The following is a 21,351-nucleotide window of genomic DNA, read 5'->3' as shown; positions in this document are numbered from 1 at the left end:
TCTGTTAATGGCCTCTGTTTCCTCTGCAGACAGCACTCAGCCTGTGGCTTTCTCAAGCCCATAGACCACAGAGATGAAGCTGCAGCCTCAGGAGTGTGTTTGAGAGCTAGTACTTGGCCACCTTCTAGAGTTCCACCCAGGACCTCCCCTTCCTCAAACTACTCACGCTTCTGTGGCTTTACCTGAGGTACAAGTCGAGGCCTCCCAGTCTATAGTACAAATGTTCTCCGGGTCTGGAATTAATAGGCCTCCTAGAGGCCTCAGCCTGGCTGTCCCCTCCTGGACATGTATCAAACAGCAAACATTGCCTGCTCTGATAGCCTCCTAAACCCAATCCTCTTCATCACATGCATGCTGTTCTTATGGGTGACACTTGGTCACCAGGCCACTATTTCGTCCTTGAACTCTAGTCTAAAGATGATAGAGGGATGACAGGTGAGCTGTTCAGTGGTAGTAAGTATACACAAAGCCCTGGATTTCACCTCCCAGTTGCCCTGGGCACTGAAAAAACAAACAAGCCACCATACAGATGGGTCAAGTAACTTGTTAGAATAATGTCAATTAGAATGTTACAAGAAAAACAACACTGGTCTGGTGGCTCCACTCTTTACTGCCAGTACCTGGGAGGCAGAGGCTGACAGACTTCACTGAGTGAGGCCAGCCCGGTCTACATAGTGAGTTTCAGAACAGACAGAGACATTGCTATGTAGAGAGGGAGGCCCTGTCTCAAAAACAAAACAAAAAGCACAAAACAAAAAGGAAAGAAAGAAAGAAAACAACAACTGTGGGCAAGCATGGGTTTGTAAGCTTGGAAGCTGAGTCCTGAGATGTCTAAAGCAGAATGAACATTCAAGTTTGAAACCAGCCTGTGTTATAGACAAGAGTCTGAGCCGGGCGGTGGTGGCGCACGCCTTTAATCCCAGCACTCGGGAGGCAGAGGCACACGGATCTCTGTGAGTTCGAGGCCAACCTGGTCTACAAGAGCTAGTTCCAGGACAGGCTCTAGAAACTACAGGGAAACCCTATCTCGAAAATTAAAAAAAAAAAAAAAGAAAAGAAAAGAAAGAAATCTTGGGAAGTTTTCTAAGAAGAGTTCCAGGGCTGGAGAGTTGGCTCCGAAGTTAAGAGCACATTCAAAACGATTCAAATCCCCAATACCTAGACTAGTCACAACTGTGGTTCCAGTCATCCATGATAGCATAATATGGTGCACACACACAGAGACAGGCAAAGCACTCACACACGTAGAACAAGTCTACAGACAGACCCTACAACCACTGCCATGCACTAGAGAATAGGAGAAACCTCCCCTGCGGTATTGCATGGTGGTTAGAAAATTTGTTAGTGTAAGAGTTTTAATCTACAGAGTTTCCATTTTATGTATACATGTAAAGTATGTGTATTTGGTTTTTAGTGTGTGTGTGTGCACGCACGTGCGCCCTAAGAGGCTAGAAGGGCATCAGATCTTCTGGAACTGGAGTTCCTGACAGTTGTGAGCTGCCAAGTCTCAGTGCGTGGAACTCAAGCCCTCTGGAAGAACAAGAAGCATTCCTCCCCGCTGAGTCACCTCTCTATATCCTATATCTGCTTTTTTTTTTTTTTTTTTTTTTTTTTTTTTTTTTTTTTTTTTTTTTGGTTTTTCGAGACAGGGTTTCTCTGTGGCTTTGGAGCCTGTCCTGGAACTAGCTCTTGTAGACCAGGCTGGTCTTGAACTCACAGAGATCCGCCTGCCTCTGCCTCCCGAGTGCTGGGATTAAAGGCGTGCGCCACCACCGCCCGGCTCTATATCTGCTTTTTAAGACTAAGTCTCACCGTACTGGGAATTACAGACGTGTGCCAGCTTGCGTGGCTCCTATTAGTTTGATTTTTTTAAAAAAATACTTTATTTTATGTGCATTGGTATAAAGGTGTGAGCTCCCAGGGAGCTGGAGCTACAGGCAGTTGTGAGCTGCCACATGGGTGCTGGGAATTGAACCAGGTCCTCTGGAAGAACAGCCAGTGCACTTAACCATTGAGCCATCTCTACAGCCCTAGTTTGACTTTTGAACCCTAAAAAAGTACCAAAAGATCCATGTGATTTGCCCAACAGTAGTGGCACACACCTTTAATGCCAGCACTAGGGAGGTAGGAAGAGGCAGGCAAATCTCTGTGAGTTCAAGGCCAGCCTGGTCTACAGAGTGAGTTCCAGGAAAGCCAGGGCTACACAGGGAAACGCTATCTCAAAAAACAAAACATAATATTTGTTCTTTATTGTTTTTTGTTTTTAAGAGCAAGTGTTCTTACTCCTGAGCTATCTCTCCAACCCCTGTATATACTTCTTACATATGCACAATCTCACCAGGAGAGTTCCTCAACTAGACAGTCACCTTCCCAAGGCTCCATCACATGAGAGAAGTTAGGAGTCAGAGACACACTGAGCCTGGGAGATGGAGATGAGCCTCTGCTAGAAGGATAGAGTCTGACAGACATGGTTCCAGATGGAAGGGTAGGAGAAACCTGGGTCATGCCTCGGGCTCTCGTCCTGCCTATATGTTAAGTAAGTTTGCTAGTGTAAGAGGAAGACTTTAATCATGTTTATAAGTCATAGCAATAAACTATGATGGAAATGTAGAAAATCCTATTTATAGAAATATAATATTTATAAATATGGAGTGCCTAAGAGTAAATCTTTCAGGCCAGGAAAAGGCTTAGTAGACATTTGCCTAATAAGTACAAAAGCCTAGGTTCAATCTTAGGTTTTTGTTTTGTTCTTGAGGACAGGGTTTCTCTGTGTAACAGTCCTGGCTGTCTTGGAACTCTCATTGTAGACCAAGCTGGCCTTGAACTCACAGAGATCTGCCTGTCTCTGCCTCCTGAGTGTTGGGATTAAAGGCATGTGACACTATGCTTGGCAAAGTTATTATTTTTAATGTGACATTTCTTTTTAATATTTCATATGTATGTGTGTTTTGCCTGCATGCATATCTATTCTAGGTGTATATCTAGTGCCCATGGAGGCCAGAAGAGAATGTTGGATCCCCTGTACCTGGATTTCAACCACTTATGAGCCATTATATGGGTTCTGGGAACTGAACCCATGTCCTCTGGAAGAACAGCCAGTGCTCTCAATTGCTGAGCCATGTCTTCATCCCTTCCTCTCCCCAGAAAGAATTATTTAAAAAATAAGGCCTAAAAACTGACTCTCGGTTAAGAGTCCTTGCTGCCATTCCAGAGAATTACATATGGTGGTGCATGCCTTTATCCCAGCACTCAGGAGGCAAAGGCAGATCTCTCAGTTTGAGGCCAGCCTGGACTACCCGGTGGGGTCAGTGAGGGGGTAGGGAGGTGACCTTGCTGGTAGTCTGCTAGCCTTGAACTCTTGGGCCCAAGAGAACTTCCTTTTCAGCCCCTCATGTAGCTGGGACGACATGGGTGTGCTGCTGAGACTGACTATAATTGATTTGAGGCGAGGTCTAACCTAACCATGTAGCCCAGACTACCTTTTAATTTATGGAATCCTTCTGCCTTGGTGTCTTCCATGTTGAGATTACAGACATTAACTGCCACACTGGCTAAATATTGCAGTTTATGAAGGACTGGAAAGAAGTCTTAAGTTGGAGCTGCAGAGTTGGCTCAGGAGTTGGCAGAGTCTGTTGCTCGTGCAGAGCTCTCACCTGAGTTCAGTCGCCAGTAGCAGCACTGAGTGCCCATGCCCACCTGCAGCTCTGGGCTCCGAAGGCACCTGCACTCTCGTCCATGTGCCCACACACAAACACAGGTGACTCAGGGTGTCTGTTGCTGCGGCAGAACACTGTGACCAAAAGGCAAGTTTGGGAGGAAAGGGTTTATTTGGCTTACACTTCCACATTGCTGTTCATTATTGAAGAAGTCAGGGCAGGAACTGAACATGGCAGGAACTAAACAGGACAGGAATTCAGAGACTGGAGCTGATGCAGAGCCCATGGAGGAGTGCTGCTTACTGACTTGCTCCCCATGGCTTGCTCAGTCATTTCTCTTATAGAACCCAGGACCACCAGCCCAGGGATGGCACTACCCACAATGGGCTGGGCCCTCCCCCACTGTTCATCAATTAAGAAAATACCCTATAGCCAGAGGGTTTTTTCTTTTTTTCTTTTCTTTCTTTTTTTTTGTGTTTTTGTTTTTTGAGACAGAGTTTCTCTGTGTAGCCCTAACTGTCCTGGAACTTGCTCTGTAGATGAGGCTGGCCTTGAACTCACAGAGATTCACCTCTTTCTGCCTCCAGTGGCTGAGATTAAAGGTGTGCACCAGGCCGGGCAGTGGTGGCGCATGCCTTTAATCCCAGCACTCGGGAGGCAGAGGCAGGCGGATCTCTGAGTTCGAGGCCAGCCTGGTCTACAAGAGCTAGTTCCAGGACAGGCTCTAGAAACTACAGGGAAACCCTGTCTCGAAAAACCAAAAAAAAAAAAAAAAAAAAAAAAAAAAAAAAAAAAAAATAAAGGTGTGCACCACACCACACGGCCTACAGCTGAGTTTCATGGAGACATTTTCTCAGTTGAGTTTCCTCCTTTCAGATAACTCTAGTTTGTGTGTCAAGCTGACATAAGACTAGCCAGCACACAGATATATACACATAATTAATAACAAAATAATTTTAAGAAGACGTCCTAATTAGTGGTATCTGGACCATGTGAGTGGATAGGGAAAGTGGATGTTGTAAATGATAGTTCTTCAGGACACATCTAGAAAGGCAGGGCCACAATCTAGTCTCTACTGTGTAACTGGTTGGTTTTGCTGCAAAGAAAGGCTGAATGGGCCCCTTTGGAAGGAGAGACCAGGTGACTAGGGGAATATTTGGCTTTATCTGGGGAGTGAGTGTCAGCTCCTGCTTGAGCAAGCTACTTCAGCTCCTCATGCTCTCATTTCCTAAGCTGTAAATGGAGATAATAGCAGTAACCTCAGACAGTCACTGGGAAGAGTAAATGCCTACCACATACTTAAACAGAGCTCGGGGGCCTGGAGAGATGGCTCAGTGGTTAAGAGCACTGACTGCCCTTCCAGATGGACCCAGGTTCAATTCCCAGCACCTACATGGCCGCTCATAACTGTCTGTAATTCCACTTCCAGGGAACCCGACAAAACACAACGCACATAAAATAAAAATAAATAAACTTAAAAAACACAGTTTAAGAACAAAAAATAGAGCTCAGTGCCTGATGAGCACTGTAAAAATGCTATGTCGGCAGCAGCATTACTATTTTAATCAGTAAATGTTCTTTATTAATATTTAGGTTAGCATAGAAAGCCCACCACTATTGTGAATAATAGTACAGTCACGTTCAGGTTCATAATGGTTTGAATGTGAGGCAGTGAATGTGATGAGGAGAGAGACATAAACCAAATTCCAAGACCCTCTGGGATAAACCTGGAAACAGGCTGAAACAGGAAGGGCGCGCCCCAGAGTCACGGGCTCTCTCACGGCTGCTCCACTGCTCGAGCGGAGATCCTCTTGTTGCAGCTGACTTCCGCGCTCATTTTCTCAACGAGGCCTTTCTCTGTGCCCAAATGAGAAGGTATCAGAGCTGCCTTACAGGCTTAGAAACTGAAGATCAGAGGAGGCAGGCACTCGCTCCACCGGGCAGTCCTGATGTCCACTTCTCTCTCCACTGAAGCATGATGACCACGAAGCAGAGCTTCCTTAGACACTAGCGAATAGATGGCTGATGGTTGTTTATCTGTTCCCAAACAAGCAAGCTGTGGCAGGCACTGTGCTGTGGATGGGACAGAGATTTAACCAGAAAGAGTTCAGCAGGTGCTCAGCTGTGCATGTGTGCTCCTCCCGAAGCGCCGAGTCTTCTTTAAGAACAGAATCTCTACATCATCTCTGCCTGTCATTGATGGCGCACACCTTTATTCCCACCACTCGGGAGGCAGAGGCATGTGGATCTCTGTGAGTTCAAGGCCAGCCTGGTCTACAGAGACAGTTCCAGAATAGACAGGACTACACAGAGAAACTCTGTCTCAACCCTACTCCACCCCACCCCCCAAGAGAAAGAAAGAAAGAAAGAAAGAAAGAAAGAAAGAAAGAAAGAAAGAAAGAAGGAAGGAAGGAAGGAAGGAAGGAAGGAAGGAAGAAAGAAAGGAAGGAAGACAATATCTAGAAAGTAACCAAACCTCCATAGTCTGTCTCCAAAGCAGGGTTTCTCTGTGTGGCCTTGACTGTCCTTGGAACTCTGTAGACCAGGCTAACCTCAAACTCAGAGTGCTGGAATTAAAGGCATGCTCCATCACACCCATCCTACAAACCCCTAGAGTCTTAAATCACTCAGGGTTGGAGGATTTCTTGTTTGTTTTGTTTTTGTAGCATAACCTGGCTCAAAAGTTCTCAAACTTGCCGGGCGGTGGTGGCGCACGCCTTTAATCCCAGCACTCGGGAGGCAGAGGCAGGCGGATCTCTGAGTTCGAGGCCAGCCTGGTCTACAAGAGCTAGTTCCAGGACAGGCTCTAGAAACTACAGGGAAACCCTGTCTCGAAAAACAAAAAAAAAAAAAAAACAAAAAAAAAAAAGTTCTCAAACTTGACTGCAAATAAATCCTCAGATTTATTTGCTAAGAACTCAGGTTCCTTAGTCCCAGGCCACGTCTACAGAATCAGAATTTCTAGGAAAGAGACTAGACAATCCAATGGGCTTTCCCTTGAACTCCATAGGAGTTAAGAAAAACTGGAGGGGACTGGAGAGATGGCTCAGTGGTTAAGAGCACTGGCTGCCCTTCCAGAGGACCGGGATTCAATCCCAGGACCCACATAGCAGCTCACAACTGTCTGTGACTCCAGTTACAGGGCATCTGACACCCTCACATCAATGCAAATAAAATAACTTTAAAAAAAAGAAAAGAGCCAGGCAGTGGTGTCACATGCCTTTTATCCCAGCACTCGGGAGGCAGAGGCAGGTGGATCTCTGTGAGTTTGAGGTCAGCCTGGTCTACAAGAGCTAGTTCCAGGACAGGCTCCAAAAAGTTACAGAGAAACCCTCTTGTAACTTGTCTCGAAAAGAAAAGGAAAGAAAGAAATAGAGAGAGAGAGAGAGAGAGAGAGAGAGAGAGAGAGAGAGAGAGAGAGAGAGAGAGAGAGAAACTGGAGCAGTTAAGTAGTAAAGGCTATGATAGAGAAGGGACCTCCAGTAGACAGGGGCTTGAGGGAAGGCATGAGGCATGGTGGGAGAAAAGTGTAGGAAATAGCTTGAGACAGGTCAGGGTGCTCAAGAAATGACAGCATGTGCCAATGTGACAGGGAATAGGGACATTTCTGAGCAGGGGCTGCCTGGTTGTACTGAGGCTCCAGTAAGTTCACTCAGGTAGAGAGACTGCAAAAGGAACTGGTGTATGACGTAGACTCTCCTCCCAGGTTTGTTCAGTAGATTTCAGGTGATCCTGGATGTGATGTGTGGAAGCCATTAAAGATCTAGGAAGATGAGGCTGTGCTTGGCTCGCCTGTTCAAGGGTATGCATCAATCCCGAGTAACCCAAGCAAATGGAACAAAAAGCAGCAGAAGGCCAATGAACAATCTGAGCATGGTGGCAGACACCTTTAAGGAGCGAATTATTGTACGTATGAGGGCTCGTGTACCATAGTGTGAGCAGCAGCTTGAGGACGACCTGCAAGAGTGGACTCTGGCCTTCACCATGGGTTCTGAGATCTGAGAGGGCAGCAAGTGCCTCCACCTGAGCCACCTTGCTGGCCCTGGCACACACCTTAAAGTGCAGCAGAAGTATAGACAGCTCAGCCTGAGAAATTAGCAGTGCTCTATCGCAAAATAAAAAATTAAAATTAAAAGGATAGATAGCTCAGCAGGTAAGAGCATTGGCTGCTCTTGCAGAAGACTCAGGTTCAGTTTCCAGTACCCATATGGTGACTAGAACTTCATAACTTCCATAACTTCAGTCCAAAGGATCTGATGTTATCTGCTGACCTCCGTGGGTACCAGGCAACACCTAGTGCACATACATGTGACTGAAACATATGCCAAATAAATATTATTTTTAAAAATTTAAAGAAGGGGCTGGAGAGGCAGCTTGGCAGTTAGGAGAGCATACTGCACTTGCAGAGGCTCTGAGTTTGGTCCCAGCATCCATGCTGGGCAGCTCACAACTGCCTGTAAGTGTGTAAGTGCAGCTCCAGAGGAACCAACACCTCTGGCCTCCATAGACACATGTGTGCACATGCACAAACCCATGCGCAAACACGCACATATACACACATATTAAAAATAATAATAAATCTGGGCCAGGTATGGTGGTGCATGCTTCTGGACAAGTGGATCTTTGTGAGCTCGAGACCAGCCTGGTCTACATATCCAGTTCCAGGCCAGCCAAGGCAAGAGCTTGTCTCAAATAATAATGATAATCATTTAAAAATAAGGATTGAAAATGTAGTTCAATGCTAAAGGGTCTGTCTATCATACCCAAGGTTCCAGGTTCAATCACCAGCACCACATAAATAAATAACTTGCTGGACAGTGACAGGAATTACAGTTGTCGCCGTACCTGGTGTGTGCCAGTGTCCCTCCTCTCTAGTCACCATTGCCTTAACAGACACTGTGAGCTCACAGTGTTCAAGGACCCACAAAACCCCGGGGAAGGCCGGGCGGTGGTGGCGCATGCCTTTAATCCCAGCACTCGGGAGGCAGAGGCAGGCGGATCTCTGAGTTCGAGGCCAGCCTGGTCTACAAGAGCTAGCTCCAGGACAGGCTCTAGAAACTACAGGGAAACCCTGTCTCAAAAAAAACCAAAAAAAAAAAAAAAAAAAACCCGGGGAAATTAGCAGTGGGCCCAGTAGACAAAAATCTACCAATTTTGTTGGGTTTATTTTCCTTGTGCATAGGCAAAGGTGTGAGTCAACATGCCCTTATTCAGATTTCTGGTGAGTGTCACTCTGCTTGGCCTGTGTCTGTTAGTGGGGAAACATAGACAGCAGTTAGGCCTGTGCTATTCTGGTGGGGCGGGAACTTGGCCTCACGGAATGTGGTGGTTTGGACAGGTATGGCCCTCATGGACTCATGTTGAACATTTGGTCCATAGGGAGTGGCACTCTTTGGAGGTGTGGCCTTGTTGGAGGAAGTATGTCACTGTTGGGGCAGGCCAGTGTGGGGCAGTCTCCTGCTGCCTGCTGATCGAGATGTAGAACTCTCAGCTCCCTCTCCAGAACCATGTCTGCCTGCAGGCTGTCATGTTTCCCACCATGACGATAATGAACTAAACCTCTGAACTGTAAGCCAGCCCCAATTAAATATTTCCCTTTATAAAATTGCCGGCCAGGCAGTGATGACACCTTTAATCACAGCACTCGGGAGGCAGAGGCAGGCGAATCTCAGTGAGCTGAAGGTCAGCCTGGTCTACAAAGCAAGTTCCAGGACAGCCAGGACTGTTACACAGAGAACCCTGCCTCAAAAAAAGGACTCAGTGCTATGCCACACACAGCCTATTGTGTGAGAGGCCTCTTTTTATTTTATATCTATGAGTATTTTGCCTGCATGTATGTATGTATATGTATCCCATTTGTACCTTGGGTGCATGAGGAGGCCAGAAGAGGGTATCAACCCCTCTGGGACCAGAGTCACAGATGGTTGTGAGTGCCACATGGGTACTCTGAACTGAACCGGGGCCCTCGTCAAGAGCAGCAACTGTAGGTTCATCTTTTCAGCTCCTAATGATTTGTATTGGTGTGATTGTTTTGCCTGTGTGTGTTTATAAATTCACCACCTGGGTACAGTGCCTGTGGGGGCCAGAAGAGGGCATCATATCCACTGGGACAGGAGATACAGGCAGACATCAATGCCATGGGGATGCTGAGCTCCGAAGCATGTCCTCTCTAAGAACAAGCAGTGCTCTTAACTGCTGAACTGTCTCTACAGCCCATTTGCTTTCTTCAATCAAAGTCCCACTATATATGCAGACTGGCTTCCAGCTTGACATCTGCCCCCTGAGTGCTAGAATCACAGGCATGTGCCACCATACCAGGTCTTAGATTAGCTTCAGAGTGCAATCCTGGAAGCCATGGGAGGTGGTGGTACGACAGGTATCATTAGTATATCCAGACAGCTTGGTGACGATTATACCAGAATCCAGGGAGAGGGACATAAAGGAAAGGGCCTTCCAGAGGAGGAAGGACCGCTGAGGCAGCGCCCCTGGTGGTCCAGGTGAAAGGAAGGTGAGAGCCCAGACTGACCTGAGGTGGTGGGGACAGGAGGAAGTTAGGACGTGGCAAACCAGGGCTGAGAGTAGCTCAGTGTAGAGCATTTACCCAGTATGTGACAAGCCAACTTTGGTGTCCAGTGTTAGGAGAGAGACGCTGGCAAAGAGAGCTCTGCCTTGTATCACTGGACACAGTACTGAGTCCTCTGAAGTCCCAGCCTGCCGACCCATACACTGGGAGAACACGAGTGACTAGGAGGTTGAGTGGGTTGTGGTGGACACTCTTAACAGCAACGCTGTGGTGGGGGGGGGGGCTTCAAGACAGAGTCTGCCTCCAGTGAGTGGCTGGGTCGATAGCATGTCCCCTTTGATGGCAAATGGGAAGACGCACTTCTAGCTGCCAAAGCCGACCCCATGTTTGGAGTCCCCTCACCACAGTGCTGGCCTTGCTCTCCACAGGTGACTGTATCTGTCCTCTTGGCCCGGGGCTCCAGTAGGCTTCCTCTGAGGAGCTGGTTCACAGGTACAGGTGGGAACCACAGGAAGAAGGTACAGACAGATAGAGCACAGGGAGAACCCGGGCTCCGTGCATGATGTGTACCTGAGTGCGGATCCTCAGCATCACAGAAAAGCTGTGCATGACAGCACACATCTGTACCCTGTAAGCCCAGGGGACAGAAACATGAAGGCTCCAGGGGCTCCTGGTCCACAGAATAGCTACAGTGGTAAACTGCAGGCCAGTGCAAGCGCCTGCCTCAAAAACAAAATGTAAGGTGGAGAGAATCAGAAGCCACCCGACACTGCCCTCTGCCCTGCATGTGTGCACAGCTGTGCACGTGAGCGCACCTGCACACACATGTCTACAGAAGTCAAAGGACTCGAAAGGAAGGTGAGAGCCTAGCCTGGCACCAGGAGCCTTGGCTGAGGGTCACGGTGCAGAAGAGGGTCCTGGCACACGGAGGTTGCAGTGGTGGGACAGGAGGCAGGCAAAGACACAAGGAGGGGAGTTTCACAAGAAGGCCACTGGGTTTAGGAACTGTTGAAGGTCATGGATGTTAGGCCATGCCTGGACACAGAGAAATGGTGTCTAGTCACCAGGTATTTGGCAAAAACAAGGTCCAAGTCACCCCCCTGGGGGTCCAAAGCCCACCGCAGAGGAAAGGAAGACTGGGTGTGTTAAGTGATGAGATGGAGAGGGGCAGAGTGGGGGGGGTAAAGGGCTCACTGGACCTTCTGCAGCACTAGATTCAAGATTTCAAGATTCAGCAGAGATCTTCCTCCCCCCCCCCACCCCCTGGTGTTGGGGGATGGAACCCAGGGCCTTGCAGACATGCTAGGCAAGCATATGCCCCTGAAATTCTTCGTAGGGTAGGATAAATGCCATTTTTAACAGAGTCATCTAAAATGCCAGACCAGGAGGTCTCAGCAGGTAGTGACCACCCTGTTCTCGTGGGTAGACAAGCTGCAACCCACCGGCACCAGGGCACTCCCAGGTAGGGTGACGAAGGATGTATAGAACAAGCCCCGTGTTCTTTTCAGCAAGCAATAGCCACATACAGGGTCAGGTTTGTTATTTCTAGTACAAAGAGCCTCCTGCAGAGCGGAAGGGACGGGATAAAAGTGGTCCTGTGTAGGCTCACGGAGACACCCGTGCATACACTCTACCTCTCCTGGGTTATTCCCTCAGTTCACTGCCTTAGCCCTTCTTTCTGCTGGTCCACCCCAACTGCCTTTCACCCAGCATCCCTATCCCTGCCTCTGCATCTCTCCCTGCTTCTTGGGCTCTGCCACCCCCCTCCCCGACTTCTAGGCCTCCCCTGTGCCCCTCCCGTGGGTGCCCCTCCCTGGACTACAACCCCCAGGCGCCCCCAGCCCGGGGCGCTGCGCATGCCCCCTGCTCCCCGCCCCCTCCTGCTCCCCCTCCCTCCCTTCCTCCTCACCTCCCTCCGCCCCCCTCCCACGCGCTTCGGCTCCCGCATCCCTCCATCCAACCCTGTGCCGCAGCCGCATCGCCACCGCAGCCCAGGCAGAGCCCAGTCGGCCCAGGCCCCTGTCTCTGCCTGGCCTCAGCTCCCGCCCTCACCCCTCACGCCGCGCACCTTATCTGCACATCCCTTGGAGGTCTAGTCCGGTGCCCCCAGACCCCCGGCCTCCAGCAAAGAGGCAGGAGGCAGAGAGAAGCAGCGGAGGCGGGAGGACGAAGAAGGGGAGGAGGAGCCCGTCGCAGGATGAAGGATCGGACTCAGGAGCTGCGGAGTGTGAGCTAGGGGGTGGGAGAGGTGGGGAGGCGGGACCCTGTATTTGGGGAGCGCGTTGGAATGGAGTGGGGGAGATTCTGCGACATGGGGGGCAAATGATAAGGTTGGAAGCCGGGAACCCGAGCATCTCTTGGCACCTGATATCCAGTTACCCTGCAATTGGAGGACAGTGGCTGGAAGGAGTTGAAGGCCATTGAGACACAAGGGGGCAGGAGAGGTCTCAGGGGCTTGGGCAGCCCATATGCCCAGGAGGGCCCTGGGTCTAACCTGGGGATGGGAGAGAGCGAATGTCAAGAGGGGGACACCATCCTCCCTGGAGCTGGTTTGTTAAATTGGACGGATGGAGGTGGTTACTGGCCAGGCCGGGTCCAGGAGGACCCAGATTTGGGGTGCTATGGAGGACACAGGTTGAGACTAGATGCCAGCACCTAGCAGTGAATGAAGTGTGTCGTGTGTTGGTGATGTGTGTGTGTGTGCACGCAAGCGCACTGGTGTGTTGCTCCATGGGGAGAGGGCACTGCTTACAGGGGGGAGTGTAGGGGGGAACTGAGTTCCCCTGGGCCAGAGCCTCAGCTTAGGTGACCCCAAAGGTGGGAGAGGAGAGGAAGATCCACCCACCAGGTCACCGAATTGGGTTGTGTGACATAGGCCACATAGTGTTTGGGGGAACTGGGGCATGGGAGCAGCCAGGGGCAGGCTGCTAGCGACCAGGGCCTAGGCTCCAGGAGGCCTGGGGGGGCTGGGGGAGGATAGGTCAGGAGCTTGCAGGGGAGGCTGTTCTCTGGAGGGACTGCGATGGCCCCATGAGAATGGTTTCAGGGCAGGGAGGGTACGGAAACATTTGGAGAATGACATGGGCTCGAGGAGGCTGAGGTGGCAGTCTGCGTGTGATGGTGGCCGCTGGCCCCTGTGTCCTGATGGAATGGGTTATGCCAGAATTCCAAGAGACTGTTACTCCATCTGACAGATGAGGAAACTGAGATTCAGGGATGGGAAGGGATTGCCCCAAGGTCATCAAGAAAGTCTTCTGTGTGGTGCAGGTCAAATGGCTCAGGGGCCTCCAGGCTGCCAGACTGACATGACCTCTCGGCTTTTGCAATACAAGTTGGAGAGTGGAGACAAAGCTCTGTTGTTAAGAAGCCTCTAAACTGGGGGATCCCAGTTCACAGAGGCAGGGGACTGCTTGTGGAGGCAGGAGGAGCCGACAGTGGAGGGAGGAGAGATGAAGGATTATTTACTGTGTGAGGAAGGTGGTAGTAGCAATGGCAACTCTAGTCTGCGTGTTTTATAGGAAATCACTTCTGATTACCGGCAAGGCTATGTGAGTCTGGTGTTAGCATGATCTCATCTCACAGAAAAGGGAGCAGAGGCTCAGAGACGTTAAGGAACTTGGCCAAAGTTACATAGCTAGAAAAAGGGCAGGATTCAAACCCAGACCAACAGCCTTAGTAGCCACTAAAGTAGTAGTCCAGGTGCAGTTTGCAAAGCCCGTTGTCATGGCAATCTCATTAAATCCCAACCAACTTCCTGGTAAGGTAGACAGAGAGTCTGCTATGTCTAATATTTGGGAAAACGAAAGCCCAGAGGGTTTAAAGAATTTCCCCAGGCTACATAGCTAAGCAAGGGAGAAAACATTTCAAACTCAGATCCCTAGCTGCCAAGAACATGCTATGATTCCTGAACCTAGAGAAATGTAATAAAGTCGGGGTACAACTGTGGTAAAATTGGAGGGAGAGGGAGACGAGAGTGGGGAGCACTGCTCTGAGTCAGGGCTCCCTGCCCAGAGGTGAGGAAACCTGTGGCCAGCGCTGCTTGGAGCGGGGACCAGGTGGCTGGGGCTGAGGGGGCTGGGTGAACGCTGATGGTTTTGCTGTTAGTCACAGCTTAGGCAAAGTGGAGGTTTGGGAGGGTGCAGGTGGGGTGGGGTAGGTAGGAGCTCCAGATGTCTGGAGTGTAGGAGCCTCTGCCAGAGTTGAAAGCCAAGCTCTGGGAAGGCAGGGGAGACTCCACAGGCCTAAGCCGGGAGGACGTGGTAAATGCAGGGCTTGGTTGTCTTGCCAGGGCTCTGTAGTCTTCTGAGGAGTTTTCAAAATCTGTTTATCCTACAGAGGGTAAGGACCCAGACTTGGAAATGAGATTGTCTGGGCTTACATCCTGGCTTAGTTCCTTCATATGTGACCTTGGGCAAGTTATTGACCTCTCTAGTACTCAGGGTGGTTTGCTGGTGGTGGGTGGGTTTTTGTTTGTATCCTGGACTGTGTGTGTGTGTGCATCTGTGTCTGTGTGTGTGTATATCTGTGTATATGTCTGTGTGTGTTTCTGTGTCTGTGTGTGTATATATCTGTGTATATGTCTGTGTGTGTGCATCTGTGTCTGTGTGTGTATATCTGTATATGTCTGTGTGTGTTTCTGTGTTTCTCTCTGTCTCTCTGTCTCTCTCTCTGTCTCTGTCTCTGTCTGTCTCTGTCTCTCTCTGTCTCTCTCTCTCTCTCTCTCTCTCTCTCTCTCTCTCTCTCTCTCTCTCTCTCTCTCTCTCTCTCTCTGTGTGTGTGTGTGTGTGTGTTGCTGGGATTGGACTGAGGGTATTGAATACACCAGGCAGGTACTCTGTCATTGAGCTCCATCCCAACCTCAGTCTCTTCCTGTGTAATTTGAGTGTAACGGTACTACCTGGTTTCACAGGATTATTTGGAGAATTGAAAGTTAATAGGGTGCCTAAGACAGCCTGCTACACAGCAGCGCCATGTGGTTGCTATTCCCAGGTGACTTTCCAGTTTCTCTGGAGCATCACGTAAGCCCACGTGGATGACACCTAAGTGATTCTGGAATTGCCCGAGGACTACAGGATAAAAGACAGACTTGCCAGGGGTGCCACAGCTGGTGGAGCTGGTGTTGAACCAGGACTTTCTGTCTCAGGTTGCCCAGTACTTTGGGTTGGGCACTGGGAGGTACTAGGCTGGACATAGCTCCTCGCAGTGGGGAGGCCTCAGTTGAGTAGGTGACCCGGGTTGAGACAGAGAGAAAAGAGGAGGACATGTGCTAGCTTAGGGTGGGAGGGCAGGGGGAGGAAAGAGGGAGGGGAAGCTTGTAAGAGTAGGCAGAGACTAACAGATTCATTCCCTCCCCTTCCCCAGGACTTTTCTCTGCCTTGTGTTCTTTGCGCTTGTTTCTTTTGCCCGTGAATACGGTTCCCTTTACCTTAAGTCCAATTTCTCCCATATGGCAGCACGATTGGACTCAACTCAAATGTCACCTCCCTGGAAAGACCCTCCCTGGCCACCTGAATAAAGTGCCACATTTGTGTTTCCCTCACACACACACACACACGCGCGCGCACACACACATACACATTGCATACACATACACACACGCACACACATACACATATGCATACACATACACACATACACATATGCATACACATTCACACACACATACACATGCATACACATACACATATGCATACACATACACACACGCACACATACACATATGCACACACATATGCACACACGCAGACACACACTGTATGTCTCCCTCTGCTATTTCACACTTAGGCACTATCTTACTCATTTGTTTGTTGCCCCCCCCCCCGCCAACACGCACCTTCAACTGCTTGGAGACAAGCCCTTCCTTCCCAGGCGCAGGCTTCTTTACCCCTAGTGCCAATCATCTATATTTGTTAGTTGAGTGACTTGGGGCCGCAAGAGGATCAGGAAGGAAGCAGGTGGGCTCAGTAGACTAATAAGAGGAAAAGAAGGAGCCAAGAGTCAGGCTGGACCGGGGAAGGTAGGGAAGGAGAGGCCCAAGCCAAGGAAGCAGATGGGCAGAATCGTGAGGGTGCAGGAGGGGTCTGATGACGTAGGGCTTGCACCTTGAAGAGCCTGGGTAGAGAGTCTATGGTGGTGTGTGTGAGCATAAGTGTATCTGATACCCTCAGCTCAATCTCCAACACCACACACATGTACACACACATGTGCGCGCACATGTGAACACACACATACACACACCAGAACGCTCTTATTGCTGATGTGAACAACTTTGACTTTAAGGAGCCAGATGGAAGCTAGGGTATTGAATCAAATGCCCCACACAGCCAAGGAGGCTTCAGAAGGTGACAGGAGCTCCTCCTAATCTCCTGAATCCTTCCAGGTGCTCAGCAATTGGTGAACAGTGACAAGCAATGCCCTGCCACCCACCAACACCTGATTGACTGACCACCCTCGAGCGAGTTATGTAATCTTCCTGTGCCTCAGTTTCTTTATCTGTAAAATGGGGATAAGAATGTCTACTTTGGCCGGGCGGTGGTGGCGCACGCCTTTAATCCCAGCACTCGGGAGGCAGAGGCAGACGGATCTCTGTGAGTTCGAGGGCCAGCCTGGTCTACAAGAGCTAGTTCCAGGGCCGGGCGGTGGTGGCGCACGCCTTTAATCCCAGCACTCGGGAGGCAGAGGCAGACGGATCTCTGTGAGTTCGAGGGCCAGCCTGGTCTACAAGAGCTAGTTCCAGGACAGGCTCCAAAGCCACAGAGAAACTCTGTCTCGAAAAACCAAAAAAAAAAAAAAAAAAAAAAAAAGAATGTCTACTTTGTGGAGCGATCGTGAGATTCAATGTGAGGAACTGCTGGACACGGCCTTGCTCCTGTAATCCCAGCACTTGAGAGGCTGAGGCAGGAGGATTGCTGCAAGTTTGAGGCTACTCTGGGCCACATAGTGAGACCCTGGAAAGAAGTGGGCGGAGGGACAGAGAAATAGAGGGAAAGAGAGCGAGTCCAACAGCTCTCTTTGTGGCCAGGTGGGAATAGAGGGACTGCCACCTGTCCGCGGGGTGGATGGAAAAAGCCTTGCGATCCCTGGGTCCCCTTTCCAGCTCCATCTCCATTCTTGTTTACTATGAAGCCTCAGGCAATAGAGCCACCTGTCAGAATTGTCTCCTCATCTGCCACACAGAAGGCCCAGGGCTCAGTCCACCCTCACCAAACGCTCCCCGCTTGCAGCATCAGGCATCTCCCTGATGTCTCGTTGCTTCCCATGCCTTCTGTGGGAGGAAGCTGCCATCTGACAAAGGAAGGTACTAGGCCTGGAAGGCGGAAGCACACATGCCACTGTCGCTGCTGAACCGGTGCGGTTTGTCGGCCTCTCTGCCTAAAGTTTTCCCACTTATAAAAGAGGTCTGTGATAATATCTGTCTCCGGAGACTATTGTAAGAATTAAACGAGCCGAGCGGTGGTGGCGCACGCCTTTAATCCCAGCACTTGGGAGGCAGAGGCAGGCGGATCTCTGTGAGTTTGAGGCCAGCCTGGTCTACAGAGCAAGTTCCTGAACAGGCTCCAAAGCTACAGAGAAACCCTGTCTCGAAAAACAAAACAAAACAAAACAAAAAAGACTGTCTCAGAAAACCAAGAGCTGGAATGGCCACTCAGCGACAGAGTGTTGCCCAGCATGCATGAAGCCTTGGGTTCCACCTCCCGCCATGCATGAAGCCTTGCCACCCCTAGACCCAGCATGTATGAAGCCTTGGGATCCAACACCCCCCAGATCCATACTGAATTAAGTGGACGAGTATGTACAGGATATACAGACAAGCACCTGGAACTCTGTAAAGCTCTGCTTGGATGTGTGTCAGAGCTGCGGCTGTGTCATTGCGGGTCATTACAGAGTGTGTTATATGTTTGTTTGTTTTAGAAGGGTCTTACTGTGTAGTCCTGTCTGGCTTAGGGCTAGCTGTGCGGACCAGCCTGGCCTTGAACGCACAGAGATTCACCTTCCTCTCCCTCTACTGTAATTAAAAGTGTGACCAAGCCAGGTAAATGTCTGTTCTTGAGACAGGATCTTATTCTGTAGCCAGGCTGAGCTGGAACTCACTTGCTTCAAACTCATGGCAATCCTCCTGCCTCGGCTTTCCATGCTGGGTTGTAGGTGTTTACCACCGTATCTGTCACCTCACAGAGTTGTTTATTTATCTATTATGTGTGAGTGTTTTGTCTGCACCTTCACCAAAGGCGTGCCTGGTGCCCTCAGAGGCCAGAAGAGGATGTTTGGATTCCCTGGGGTTGTTGTTCCTGAGGGTTCTGAGCTGCCTCATGGGTGCTGGCTTGGAGCCTGGAGCCTATGGAAGGGCAGCCAGCTCTTCACCACTGAGCAATCTCTCCAGACCGTGGTCTTGTTTTATTTTTAAGATTTTAAAATAGATTTTTATTTATTTTTCTTTTTTTTTTTTGGTTTTTCGAGACAGGGTTTCCCTGTAGTTTCTAGAGCCTGTCCTGGAGCTAGCTCTTGTAGACCAGGCTGGCCTCGAACTCAGAGATCCGCCTGCCTCTGCCTCCCGAGTGCTGGGATTAAAGGCGTGCGCCACCACCGCCCGGCCTTTTATTTATTTTTGTTGTTGTTTTCAAGACAAGGTTTTTCTATTAGCCTTGGAACTCACGTGCTGTAGACCAGGCCGGCCTCGAACTACAGGGACTAAAAGCATGCATCACCACACCAGACTCTCAAAACATTGTGTGTGTGTGTGTGTTGTGTGTGTGTGTGTGTGTGTGTGTGTGTTTGCTTGCACACATAAGTGCTAAGTGAAGGAGCCTGCAGAGACCAGAAGAGGGCACCAGATCCCTGGAGTGGAGTTACATACAGGTGGTTTTGTGAACTACCCAACATGGACGCTGAGATCCAAACTTGGGTCCTCTGCAAGACCAACATACACTTTCAACAGTTGAGCCATGGCTCCAGGCCCCTTTTACAGAGTCTTGAAGGTCAGACGAGATGAAGAGAACATGAGGGGCCTGTGAGAGGCAGTGGCAGATGGCCCTGTGGCGGGGTTGCCAGGGTACAGCAGGAGCCGGCCTGAGAGGGAAAGGAACCAATGGCAAACAGTGGCTGGGGCAGCAGTTCACTAGAGCCTTGGGGGAAGCATGCCGTGTTCCTGATCATGGTGTCCTGGTCCTACTCGGCCTTGGGCAGATCATTGCCCTTTGCCTACCCTGGCCCCGTGCTCCTTCATCGATGAAATGGGAACAGTATTTGTTTAGTATTTGTTTAGCTGTTCTCACTGGGCTGTGGTGGTGAGGATCAAAGGGGATTATGATTGTGAACATGTTTGGACACCCAGAGGGATTTTAGCTCTCTTTGTAATTATTAGCCCAACCAAGTCATACTCAGGCCCTTCTCAGGGGCAAGTAGGGTGGTAACTTACTCTAGAAAGAGTCTAAGGAAAGAGGTGTTGAAAACAGCAGGAGAAATTGAAATCAGTCTCTAGGAAGGACTTCAAGTTGGCACGGGAAGGGAAAGAGTCAGAGAAGAGAAAGGTGCCCGGGTACCTAGACCAGCCAGGGTTCTCCTGATCTGCATGAAGTGGGTGGAGGGTGGGTGGGTGGAGGACAGGAAGGTCAGCAGGACGCTGTGACCCTGGAGGCTGGGAAGCTGGAAAGCTCTGTAAGAAACTAGTGCATCCTAAAGATGAGTCCTTCTCTCAGAGGCCTGCAGGGCCAGCATCTGCCAGGGGCAGTCCTGGGGCAGATAGAGACTGGAGAAGCCAGAAGTCTCAGAAGGGTCTTTGAGACCCTCAAGTTTGAATAGAGCAAGACCTGGGCAGAATCACGTGACTTGCTGGCCTACCACAGAAGGTATCTTCTGGGTTGTGCTGGTCCCAGAGTTGCCCAGGATCTCTGGATCCCGAGTGATCTTGGTGTCTTGGTTGCATCGTGGTCCCATCTGGCTCTGTGTAGGTTCAGTCTGAACAGATGCCTCTGAGCCAAGTGCTGTTCCTTCTTCTCCTGTCGTCTGATCTGCTCCAGGCGGGTCAGCTCACTGCTTCAGGTCCCAGTGGCTCCACTACCAAGCAGCTGCTGCCTGGCTCCTGTCTTGATCTCATGCAGGCTCTCTTGCCTGCACTCTGTCTGAACTCTGGCTCAACCTGTCTGGGTGTCAGGCTGACCCCCTTAACTTTCCACTGGGGCTGATTAGGGCTCCATACTTAATGTCTGTCAAAGGCTAAATTCAACTTTGCCTTTGGGAATTCTGTCCCAAGCAAAGAAGAGTGGGGATCCCAAGGGAGCCCTTTTGTGCCTTCTGCCTAATTGGTTGAGAATGCTGTCCTGGGGCTCAAAGAGGCTGGCTGAATAGGCAGTACCGTCCTCCATGCCCCAGGGATGTAGCTGCAGGTCTGTGCGTCCACACTTCAGCAAGGCAGCTCTGCCTGGTTCTGTATGCAGTGGATGTCAGCGCGGCAGTGAGGCTCCATGTGGGTGTTGGGAGCCTATTTCTGTGTGCCTGTGTGTCAGCTCTTCTGTCTGTGTCACCGGTCTGCCTGGAGATGGCAGTGTGGGTGGGTAAATCCCTTTGTGTCTCTGAGCCCTGAGGGTGGAGGGTTGAGCAGCTGCAGGTTGCAACTAGGAAATCCAAGTCAGAGAGAGTTGGTGGGTGTGCGGCTGGAAGGGACTGGAAGAGAGCGAGTGAGCGACTGGTGTGGGGGAAGAGGGGTCTCCAGCAGCAGAGTGCAGCGGGAGGAGGAAGGTGTGGGAAGAAGCAGGTCATGCTGCAGGCCGGCTCAGCCAGCCCTTGCTGGGCCTGACTGTGCTCGCTCAACTTGGCACCAGCTACTGGCAGCTTGGCAGCCATGCGACCTTCCATAAGGAAATGAATGGTCAGGTCGGGGCAGGGAAAGGGGAGACCCGAGCAGGCACTGCTAAGGGATGGCGGGAAGGTTCAGAGCCCTGGAAAGCATTTTAGAATCCTCATCAGAGACCAGAGGCGACCATCACAAACGTGACAACTAGCTGGTTGTTGCAATGTTGCCATTTGTGTCTAGCAGTGAATGGCGACAGCCTCGATTAATGTCTCTTTCAGGGAGACCAAACACATGAGGCTGTTCCTACCTCAGGGAATGTCTTTAGCTGACTCCCTTTAAGGTACCCTGGCATCTGAGACATTGTTCGTCAAGTTACCCAGTGC

At 50.3% G+C, this 21,351-nt stretch overlaps 1 protein-coding gene across 9 annotated transcripts in view; it reads left to right on the top strand.

Moving 5' to 3' along the window:
• Nucleotides 1-21,351, top strand: part of Stx1b (syntaxin 1B) — a 37,883-nt gene that overhangs the window by 5,066 nt on the left and 11,466 nt on the right. For 3 of the 9 annotated variants that reach the window (XM_038343619.1, XM_038343611.1, XM_038343593.1), the window contains exon 1: nt 19,039-19,154. The exons of 1 other annotated variant lie outside the window; for it this stretch is intronic. In XM_038343619.1, the coding sequence (XP_038199547.1) occupies nt 19,122-19,154 (33 nt within the window). In that variant the 5' untranslated portion in view covers nt 19,039-19,121. Of the gene's footprint in view, nt 1-12,283; nt 12,407-19,038; nt 19,155-19,787; nt 20,025-20,061; nt 20,726-20,766; nt 20,817-21,351 lie in introns of those variants that run through there. 5 more of the 9 variants (XM_038343599.1, XM_038343636.1, XM_038343627.1 and 2 more) reach the window with 5 other exon arrangements.

Source organism: Arvicola amphibius, chromosome 1 (assembly GCF_903992535.2).
Source record: "Arvicola amphibius chromosome 1, mArvAmp1.2, whole genome shotgun sequence".
In the NCBI taxonomy this organism is placed as follows: Eukaryota; Metazoa; Chordata; class Mammalia; order Rodentia; family Cricetidae; genus Arvicola; species Arvicola amphibius.
This window is presented reverse-complemented; position numbering and strand designations above follow the sequence as displayed.